This window comes from Egretta garzetta, unplaced genomic scaffold (genome assembly GCF_000687185.1).
Source record: "Egretta garzetta isolate BGI_Z169 unplaced genomic scaffold, ASM68718v1 scaffold98, whole genome shotgun sequence".
NCBI classification, from domain to species: Eukaryota; Metazoa; Chordata; class Aves; order Pelecaniformes; family Ardeidae; genus Egretta; species Egretta garzetta.
The window spans coordinates 1,234,004-1,245,324 of NW_009260611.1; the positions used below are offsets into that span (position 1 = coordinate 1,234,004).

General features: G+C 39.4%; 1 protein-coding gene across 1 annotated transcript in view; it reads left to right on the forward strand.

Annotated features, from left to right (window-relative positions):
* The window catches only part of SGCG (sarcoglycan gamma), a 75,822-nt gene that overhangs the window by 45,008 nt on the left and 19,493 nt on the right, over nt 1–11,321 (forward strand). Inside the window, exon 5 of the mRNA XM_009644885.1 lies at nt 1,658–1,730. Coding sequence (XP_009643180.1) covers nt 1,658–1,730 — 73 coding nt within the window. The remainder of the gene's footprint in view (nt 1–1,657; nt 1,731–11,321) is intronic.

Consider the following 11,321-nt stretch of genomic DNA (forward strand, 5'->3'; position numbering starts at 1 on the left):
TCAGGAGAACCGAAATGGAGGTGCTCAGAGAACTTTCAGGTCCAGTAGGAAGGCTCCTGCTGAGATTCGGTGCCTGCCTGTTGTGGGGACAGTTTGGAGCTTGTAGTTTCAGACAAGTTCTTTTGGCAGGGCATACCTTTAGTGCTGAAAATAGATGCAGAGTAGGGCAAAAAAAGAAAGATGCAGAGTAGGGCACTTACATGAGACCTGCCTGCAGAGGGGTGAGGGCCCTCTGTACAGCAGCTCTGCACACACTCAACAAGGAGGCTCTGAAGGAGGGAGAAACGTGACAACAACAATTTACCTGGTCTGCTGCCTCGTTCAGTGCAGTAAATGCATCTAGCAAGTCAATATTCAAACTGATGAAGAGGGCTTACAAACCAAGATTCCTGCCCTCTAGCCAGATACTCTAATCATCATCATGTTATTCTGGAGGACTTAGATAATGCTACCTCCTTCACTTCTGCCAGCAGCTATGTTTGGAGGGGAACCGGAGCGTGTTACTGTGTGGAAACTGGTGATGTGAACGTGGAGTATTTAGGCATTTCATTAACTGCCTGACCATGATTTTCTTTACAATCTGAATTGCTGTCTTGAACCTCAGCACCTTGGACCTAGGTTGAAAATTGACTATTGTGCTGTTATAGGCAACCTGAATTCCTAAATAAGTTAAATGTCCAGGACCTAAAATACATGTAAGTCCTTATTTGGATTCAGTCTTGCTTCTATTTCACACTAAGAAGTGTCAGAGGAGGACCAGCATCCACTGCATGCTGCACTCTGTCTTGAAAATTACTTTCTTTATTATCATAGCATTTCTTGCACAAATTAACTTAGAACCACAAAGAAAGATGCAACCACACTGGATGCAAAGAAGAAAGAGCAAGGTTAAAATAGGTGGGCTACAAAGGAAAAATAAAATAATGGTTTGTGACAACAAAGCCATGGACTCTGATTTTCAGGAGGGTACTGCTATTAAGGTGATGAGGCTAGTAGATACTAGCCTTTTTGCAGGAAGGATTTTATGAATAGGTTAAGAATCTGCAGCCATAAACTTCGTCTGGCTTCTGAATGTCTGGGCTTTAAGATGTATTTGCCTGCAGCAGCACAACACAAACAATGCTTTCATACTGATGACTTGCTTTGCCCCACCTACATGTGACGTGTACCGCCACCACCTACACATGTACCGCACAGAGGTAATCACTGTTTCTTCCCCATTGGGATGAAACTACTTTCATCTCAAGAGGTGCTATGTATAGAATAGCCTAAAATAAATATGATTATTTAAGTCTGTAATATTTGCAAAGGTTTTGTGGTGTTTTAATTATCTCTGTTAACTCTAATGGAAGTTACACTATAAAAATCTTATTTACTTATTTTTTTGTCCCAAGTAGTTCAAAATTTCTCTGTCTTCAGACTTTTTAGATTTAATTCTAAGAATTTACACCTGTACTTTTACATTGCCTGTTTATTGTGTTGTTCCAATCAATACTGTAGTAGTAGGACTGTATCTATATTTTAATTGTCCATTAATTGTTAATATATGTTTTCATATTTTCATTTCTGATGTCATAGTGGCCATATAAATCACTGGTGCTGGTTTTTTTTACATTTGAAGTTTTATAATATAGTATTTTCCTTATTTTTTTTTCAGGGCCTGAAGGAGCACTTTTTGAACACTCTGTAGAAACACCACTTGTGAAGGCAGAATCTTTTAAACAGCTTAGGTGAGAATTTATACATAAACCCATAAATCTAATAAGTAAATGTTGTTTGCTATAGATATTCACATTTTTCTGAATAAGGGATTTTCAACAGCATTTACAGAACTACTAATAACTTTTTTCCTATTTCATGTGACAAATTATTGTTTTGAAGGAAAATTATACATTGCTCTGCAATTTTAAAACATTATGAATTATTTATTTCTGGTAGTGAATATCTAAAGTCACATAAAATACTGTGGAAAGTTTTTCTGTAAACTTGTATTTTTCAATTTTGAAACACCTAAGTGTGTCTTTTTCTACATGAGAAGTTGCTTGTTGTCGACCTATAATTAGTCAAGATTTTTAGAAACTAGTATCAATCTGAGGAAACAGACTAATTAGAAAAAATTGGGAATATGCTACAGTCTGTATAACTAACGAGCAGTTTGGGGTGAGAAAATCATTACAAAGTACCTTGTATGTTTCAGAGCTCCTTACCTCTGGGATAGCATTTCTTTGTGCATTATTCTATATAATTTTGAGTATCCCAAATTAGTTTGTAATATGTTGGTTATGATGAGGTAATAAAGTCAATTTATATTCTGTTCATGAACATGTTATGTTTCAGTTTATAAGCCAGTTCAAAGAGAGATTTGAAGTGAAAGAGGATCTCTTAAACAATTATACTTTTGTCCTTTCATACCTTGGCAGTCTGCTACTTTCTGTCATAATTTCTCTCCTTAGTGTTTCTTTTCCAACAGGGATAACTATTAGAGAGCAGGAGACGATTAAAGCTTTCAAGAACAATGTCTGTATCTTAGTGACTGAATTTTCAAATTGAGAATGGCAAATGAAAGGGAGATTATTAAGATAATTATTTCAATTTTCTCCTTGGTATTTAAGATACACTTTTAGTAAGATACCTTGTGCTTGCATTTGAAGACAGAATGAGCTCAAGACATGAGTTTTTACTTGTTGATTTCCACTTTCAAATATGTGTTTCTTCTACTGTGGTAGAATTTGGATGTGACAGGCTTTTACCAATATGTAGGATTCTGCATTGTAGTGAACATTGTTTGGTTTTGGAGGGAGTGAATTCATTATGGTGTAAATTTTTCATTTCCTGTGATTATCTCAGTTTTGATAAAGCAGGACATCAAATTTTATAATTGCAAAGACAAGAAGCTCTCTGCAAATTTTAATTGGATATGTACATATAAATTATTTTCTGTGGTTGTTACTTTGCTTTAAATGCATCATCAATTAATAATATTTTAATAGGCTTAATGCTAATATTTTTATCCTACAGCCATTATGCTACGTTACATTTTAAGTTCTTCTCTGCACTTCATTTAAAAACAATTACACTGTTTCAGACTACATACAACTATTGTTATAAATTTTTCATCTGTTTTTGAAATAGGATATCATTTGAAGGAAAACACTGAGATTAATTCAAAGTGTTTGTAAAATTCACTTGCATGGATGAGTTTACCTCGTGGCTTATCTCTTTAGTGATTTTTTACCATGTCAACAGTAAGCATATGCTTTGATCTAGAATGTTGCTATGTGTTAGCAGAGCCTGAGTGCAATAGTTAAAATCCCATTCAGTTTTGTCTTCAATTAACTTAAATAGTGGGAAGCACAGATTCTTCTAGAATTTGAAAGTTATGCCAATAATTATTATCATGTTAAGGAAGTACCTGCATGGCCACATCAACACTGACATTTGCGACTGACATTAGTATCTGACATAAATCCAGAGCTGCTAAACAGCTGTGCTAGAAACTGTGTTATCTTAACCCTAAGAAAAATGCTGAATATCAGGACATGAAGCTGTGCAGTGAATACAGCATTCACTCATGTCCTGTCTGGCCCTGAAGACCTGAAGTTTACCCAGAGCAGTTCAAAACGCCTCATTCCTTTAATTTTATTTTTTTTTTCCTGTCTTTAACACCCGTAATCAGTGACAAGTCTGAAAGCAGAGATGGCAATGATTCCATGGAGGGCTTCTGGGGAGGATCAAGAAGCAAATGCATTTGTCTGCAGTGCAGATGCTATGTTAAGATGTAGACAGAGAAGAGCAATTTACAAAGCTCATGCTGGAAAAAGGTTATTTTCAAGGGTAACCTTCAACATCAGTGTAAAGAAAGCTCATGCATTCTGTTGTGAAGGGGCTGAAAGAAGTTTACCAATGAATTGTGATTTTGTAATGCTTTATAAATATTCTGTTTTGTTCCACCCTGTTAAATATGGGAAGCTACCTACTGAAAATCACTTCAATATGAAAACTTAAAAATGCAATTTTACATATTAGTTCTTTCTTTTAAATATGAATAAGCTTCCTTGACAGATTAAGGTAGTGAGTGTCAAGTTATAGGTAATATTAATAATAATAAGCAAATAATCATAATTTATAATAAAAGCAAATAGTCATAATAAGCAAATACCCTATTTGCTCTCCTCAAGCCTTATCTCCACACTTTCACCATCTATTAATCTTCTGCTATTTTTCCTCTATTTTTCCTTCAGTGGCTGTGCTGTGCCATGTGAATGTGATATGCTGGGTGAATGTGATATGCAGTGCCAGAGTATGCAGCGTTAAATATAGGGAATACTGCTTCAGGAAAACCTATCCACTTCAGATGTAGTTGCATGTTTCAAGGAGCTGACTGGGAAGCTGTTAACACTCATAACTTTTCAGCTCGTGTCATATGAATGGAGGCCACATTCATTCTCTGTCATTCAGATTTAGGGCAGTATTGCAAACAGAGCTGACCCAAATGGCCTTCTGAATTACACATTCTGCTGGCTTTCCTGTCCAAATGCCGAATTTCAAGATAGACCACTATTCTGGAAACAAAGAGATAAGTGTGTTAGCACATATCTTTTTATAGCTAAGTAATGGAGACAGAGCAATGCAATTACACTGTGGTCAGTAACTGTCTTTTCATCCTGTAATTTGAAGGAAACATATAGAGTCCTTTTCAGTCTAATAGATTACATTTATAACTCACCCGTAAAGAAAAAGAGATGTGCTTGTGCTTACTTCCAACTGGTAGGAAGACTTATAATAACAAAGTCTACATTTCAAAAATGAAGCATTCCTAGGTTTAAAATAAGATCGCCTACTTTTGAATTCCTTTCTGGAGTTCTTTTCTCTACGTAAGATACCTATTTTCCATTTACAAAATTTATTAAGACTTTAGGATGTAGTAGAGAACTAAAAACATGGTCTCACATGTAAGAAGTGTCCAACAAACATCTCAATGGCATGGTAACAGTCAACGAGAAGATTTGGATATATCCAGTAAATATCCTCCCCAATCAAACACCACTGAGGAGGCACCTGGTTAAAATTAGCTGGTTGTAATTAGTGAGAACAGAAATATGTCTGCACCCCTGCTTCCTTCTGCAATTCTGTTGCCTACACAGCTTCCAGGTGCAGGAGTGTTTCTTTGACTGTAAGCGCCTATCTACCGCGACATATCTCCTGCCCTTTGGCTGGGCCTCGTCTTCTGTAGGGTCATGAGCAAGAAGGAGGCAGCACAAGTTAGTCTTGTGTTTAGGGCATTCAGCCAAGAACAGAAGGAGACCAGGGGTTTGTAGTTATGATTTTAAAAGCAAGCCTGGAAGAACCAGATTAATGTCCTGACCTCTAGGTTATCTCTGTTTCTTGCTGGATTATTTGCTTATGCAAAGACTGACATTCAACCCAGGGATGGCCATAATCCAGCTCTGTACTCCCACCAAGCTATTTTGTAGTCTGGTAAATAGAGGTAACAGATACAGGTTTCATTCCCCTCAAAATGAGGAGGGATTCAACCAATGCTTCATAGTTCCTTGCTGAATAGCAAAATCAATAGGATTGTATTATATGTAATATAACATTATATATATTGTAATATATATATTATATGTTATTTCGAATATTATAAAAAGATAATGGTTTTCCATAAAAGTGGCCACAGCCTTTGTGCTTTGGTGTGCATTTGGCATGTTGGAAACTTGCCTCAGTCAGGTCTCCTGGGGGCTGTTCTATGGACATCAGCTGCCACCTCTAGTTGGATCACAGCAAAGTTCTAATGGAAACCAGGTACCTTGCTTTCCAAAAGAAGGAATTTAAACAGAATTTTAGAAGCCCATGTTCAGACATGTAACTTGTGACCCAAAATGTAGGTGGGAAATGTATAACAGCAACTAATGGAACTTGCAGCTATAGACAGACATTTTTTAGCAATCCCCTAAAAGCCAGCTTCTCCCCAGGTTCCATGTTAGGTACTGGAAGTAGCCTCTTCTGATATTATCCAGAGTTTTGTGCCAGCACACATGATCTTTTATCTCTAGTTATCAAATAACAATCTCTTTGTGAAAAACTAGTATCTCAGTTTTGACATTTTTCCAGTTTGATGCTAACATATTTTTCCAACAATTTATAGCACTTCAGAATATTATTTAGCATACTATTCTATTCCTCCTATATTTCATATCCTTGAATAACACATAACTCATACATAGTTTTGTCATTTTGATACTGTTCACTTCTTGTGATCTACACAGCTTGCAGTTTTCTAAGGGAAAGCAATGGATCAGCAAAGCTATGTAAGACTGAAAACAATGTTTCTGAACTGAGCACTCCTATTTCCCAAACTAACTGAAATGTGCTTACAAAAGTGACAACTTTTGTTTATGAACTAACTGTATAGTATGCATAATGAATATAATGCTCATAGATGAGTACTAGCTTTGTTCTTGTATTTGCCATAAATGGATGTCTGACAGCCAGCAACTGTGCCTTCTGAGCACAAATCCCATGGGAAATCACTTCTAGTACAGTCAATTTGTGCTATTTTACCAGTTCTTCAACTGAGGGTTTACATCCAAGTTCAAAAGTGTCCCACATCTTTCCACCCTTCTTGCATTTGAGCACTATAGCAGGAATGATGTCACTGTTCCAGACAGTCAACATTTGTCAGACTATGATTATAAATGTATGTATATAATTTTATCATTTAACATATTATTTAACATCTTACGAGTATATTCTGAAAAGATTTCTGTATTTCCCAGGGAAACAGACGTATTTTAAACAAATGTATAATATTGGCATTGACCAAAACTTTAATTATATCATTTAAGAAACATTGCTTCATATTTTAATGAAATACTGATGTCCAGCACTGAAAAGCATCGAAATACAGATTTACTAGCTTGTGACTTAGATGTTATAGAATATTGATAGTTTGAAGACATAATTATACACCTTCTTGGTATTTGGTTAAAGTAATTACTATACTGATGGGTTGCTGGTAGACCTCCCTATCTATATATTCAGAATAAATATTACCCTTTTAATTTTTATTTCTGTTCTGTGGCATCCAATAGCTCCACTTTTCTTACAGCTTCAACTTCTCTCTGACTCTTTATGAAGGCTTACTTTTATCCGTTCCATTCCCCATTCATAATATGATTTCCTTTTGCACTCCAAGTATAGATTTCCTAGGGTAAACTGCATAATAAGACAGAGAGGAAGGCTGGAAACTGAAGTTGTGGGGGTTTATGGGTGTACAAATAAGAATTATGAAAGAAACCTAGAAAGAGATGAATAGAAGCCAACCAGGGTAAAAACATTTGCTAAATCATTGTTTAATCATGTTTGTAATGCTAACACTTACGTGCTAATTGCCTAAAAATACCATCTGACTAATTGAAGTACAGTGATTTTTATTTGCATTCATTATGCAAATCAAAAGCCCAGTCAGTCAGAAGAGAAGGAATTACATAAGGGAAAAGTGAGTCTACAGTTACGAGTCAGTATTTGTAAATTGTCTCTGCTCCTTGACTAGTGAGACATTTCTACCGCAATGTAATTTTGTGAGCCCGGGCATTAATTTCGTGGATATAAATTGGCATTCATATATTTTACTGCATTCAGGTTAACTAAGAACACCATCAAATACTTCTTTTGGAAGCTTAGAGAATTATTTTCTGTTCATCTGGTGGACTCAAATCTATGAAAAAGCATCATTTAAAAGAATCATGTGGTGCAGGACAACAAGTTTATCAACTTTTCAGAAACATTTCTGACTCAGATATTTAAAAACACCTTATTAGCAAAGTCTCGGGTACTACTTCTTATCCAGTCTTCCTTTAAGCAGGGATTTTTCTTGAAAATATTAATCTTAAAGTGAAAAGAATTTTCCCAGTATGATCTGTTTTCTCCGTCTTGTGTTGCTAGCTATTTGTGTGTGCCCATGTTCTTGCAAAATCTTGTTCATTGTAATTTTGCTTACAAATGACAGTGCTTCACCTGCAGGGCTTATATCGTTGTATGTATGGACCATATGACCGTAGGAGGTAGACTTACCTCTGCTGATGAGATCATCCTCCTCTCTGCAATTCTGAGTCTGCAGAGGGACTCTGCCCTGCTCTCACAAATTGTATGTCCCTCCTGAGGTAGGAGGGATGAATGGTGACTGGTGAGGACAGAGCCTCAGGTCTCCTAGTGAGCCTGTGTTGGCAGGCAGACATGTTGGCAGCCAAAGCTGCTCTCCTGAACCCCTACAACACATTTCCTGTTTCAAAGGACTGCTGGCCTCTGAAACCAGTGAGAGATGGGTGGGTGTCTCAGTAACAGCAAGATCACGCACCAGTTAGTGGCTTTTTTGCCAGGTAAGATCTCCCTGAGAACACGTGCCAGGTTTCTGCCCGCTGTCATAACTTACTTTCCCTTAATCCAGTCAGGTGGCCGACGTTCTTCCTAAAGCCTCAGTTTTTCAGAGACACCACTTAGCATGTCACAATCGATAGGAGTTATTTTTGCTGCTTGTATGGGACAAAGCCACTTACCTGTTTTCCATAGCTGCTTATGTCAGTAGTACAAAGGTGTAATGATTTCTACACCTACGCTGTTGAACTGGGTACCTGACAATGTCAGACTGCTCCGTGAGATTGCTAAAGTGAACCGGTCATTAGTGATTACAGCATACTCCACCAGAGTGCAAGCCACCGTGAAAATTTCATTAATGATTGTCGCAGTTATAGACACCTTGCAGATGACCACCTGGAGCTCTATTTGTAAGTCTGTGATTGTGCTGTCACTGATCTAAGACGTAATGTTGAGCTGGGTAGAGCATCCTTTACATTATCTTTCACCTGCATGCCTTTCTGCATATATATCAAGGGAGCTGGAGAGGAGGCATGAAACAGGAGTCACCCACCATAAGGATGTGCATGTGGCAAACACTGGAAGAAGAAAGGGAAACACTCCCTAATAGCAGTAATTCTTCCAAGCTACACCGTACACATGCACAGTCACTGCTCAGACTGTTTCCCCCCTCACTCAGCCTGTGTGTGCAGTTGTGGCAATTCAGTTGGTTGGAAGCTAAGAGGGGGTGGCTCATTCAGCCACTGCACTAATGAATCACAAGAGGGGAAGGCTATGACCCGCTTCTCAGCGAAGACCTCTTCACTTGAGTGTTTCTTTTCATGCAGAACAAGTGGACGCTATGAACAGCATGAACTGAAGAATTCCAGTTACTCAAAATCTTTCTATGCTTCTGTGTATTTGTTGTGGTTTAACCAGCCAGGCAGCTGAGCACCACACAGCCGTTCGCTCGCTACCCGCCCCAGTGGGACGGGGAAGAGAATCAGGGGGAAAAACAGTAAAATTCATGGGTTGGGATAAAGACAGTTTAACAGGACAAAAAAGGAAGGGGGGGAAAATAATAATCATAGAACATACAAAACAAGTGATGCACAATGCACCACCTGCTGACCAATGCCCAGCCCATCCCTGAGCAGCAGTTGCTGGCCCCCTGGCCTACTGCCCCCAGTTTATTTACTGAGCATGACGTCATATGGTATGGAATAGCCCTGTGGCCAGTTTGGGTCAATTGTCCTGGCTGTGCCCCCTCCCAGATTTTCTCTGTCAGGGCAGGGGAAGCTGAAAAGTGTAATGCTGTTGATATGGCATATAGCCACCACAGAAGTGCTGATATGCAATGTTATACAGCAATTAGCATAATCCAGTTTAATTCATTGGCTATTCTCACCCAAAATCAAATCCCCTTGAGGTACACATTGGAATTCCCCATTCTCCCGCATCATCCACCAAGTGCACCCAGGTCCTTGAGCAAAAGCAGTCCCACGGATGGGTTTGCCTTTTCCCAAGGCAGGAATAACCCAGGCTGTCTTCTCCAGCATATTTTTTACATGCACTACAGGGACTTTATCCCCTTCTACAGTACGTGAAAGCTTTGACTGGGTGGGGCCAGCCTGATCGGCAAATCCCCTAGTGTTGACTAACCAGGTGGCTTTTGCTAAATGTGTATCCCAGTCTTTGAGTGTCCCACCACCCATTGCTTTCGGTGTAGTCTTTAACAGTCCATTGTATCATTCAATTTTCCCAGAGGCTGGTCCATGATAGGGGATGTGATAGACCCACTCAATGCCATGGTCTTTGGCCCAGGTGTCTATGAGGTTGTTTTGGAAATGAGTTCCGTTATCTGACTCAATTCTTTCTGGGGTGCTGTGTTGCCATAGGACTTGCTTTTCAAGGCCCAGGATAGTGTTCCAGGCAGTGGCATGGAGCACAGGGTATGTTTCCAGCCATCCAGTGGTTGCTTCCACCATGGTGAGCACATAGCGCTTGCCTTGGCGGGTTTTTCGGAGTGTGATACAAACAATCTGCCAAGCCTCCCCATATTTATATTTCAGCCACTGTCCTCCATACCAGAGAGGCTTTAACCATTTGGCTTGTTTAATTGCAGTGCATGTTTCACATTCATGAATAACCTGTGCAGTAGTGTCCATGGTCAAGTCCACCCCTCGGACATGAGCCCATCTGTATGTTGCATCTCTTCCTTGATGGCCTGAGGTGTCATGGGCCCACCAAGCTAGAAATAATTCACCCTTATGTTGCTAGTCCAGATCCACCTGATCCACTTCAGTCTTAGCAGCCTGATCCACCTGCTGGTTGTTTTGATGTTCTCCGGTGACCCAGCTCCTGGGTACATGAGCAGCTGCATGACATACTTTTACAGCCAAGTTCTCTGCCTGGGCAGCAATATCTTGCCACAATGCAGCAGCCCGGATGGGTTTACCTACATACTGCCATTTGCTCTGCTTCCATTGCTGCAACCACCCCCACAGGGCATTTGCCACCATCCATGAGTCAGCATAGAGATGGAGCACTGGGCATTTTTCTCGTTCAGCAATATCTAAAGCCAGCTGGATGGCTTTCACCTCTGCAAACTGACTCGATTCACCTTCTCCTTCAGCAGTTTCTGCAACTTGTCATATAGGACTCCATACAGCAGTCTTCCACCTCTGATGCTTTCCCACAAGACAACAGGACCCATCAGTGAACAGGGCATATTACTTCTCATGTTCCAGTAGTTTATTATGGAGTGGGGCCTCTTCAGCATGCATCATCTCCTCTGGCAATACTCTGAAATCTTTGCCTTCTGGCCAGTCCATGATCACTTCCAAGATTCCTGTTGCATGACTGGGGTTTCCTATTCGAGCCCGTTGTGTGATCAGTGCAACCCACTTACACCACATAGCATCAGTTGCATGTTGTGTACAGGGGACCCTCCCTTTGAACATCCA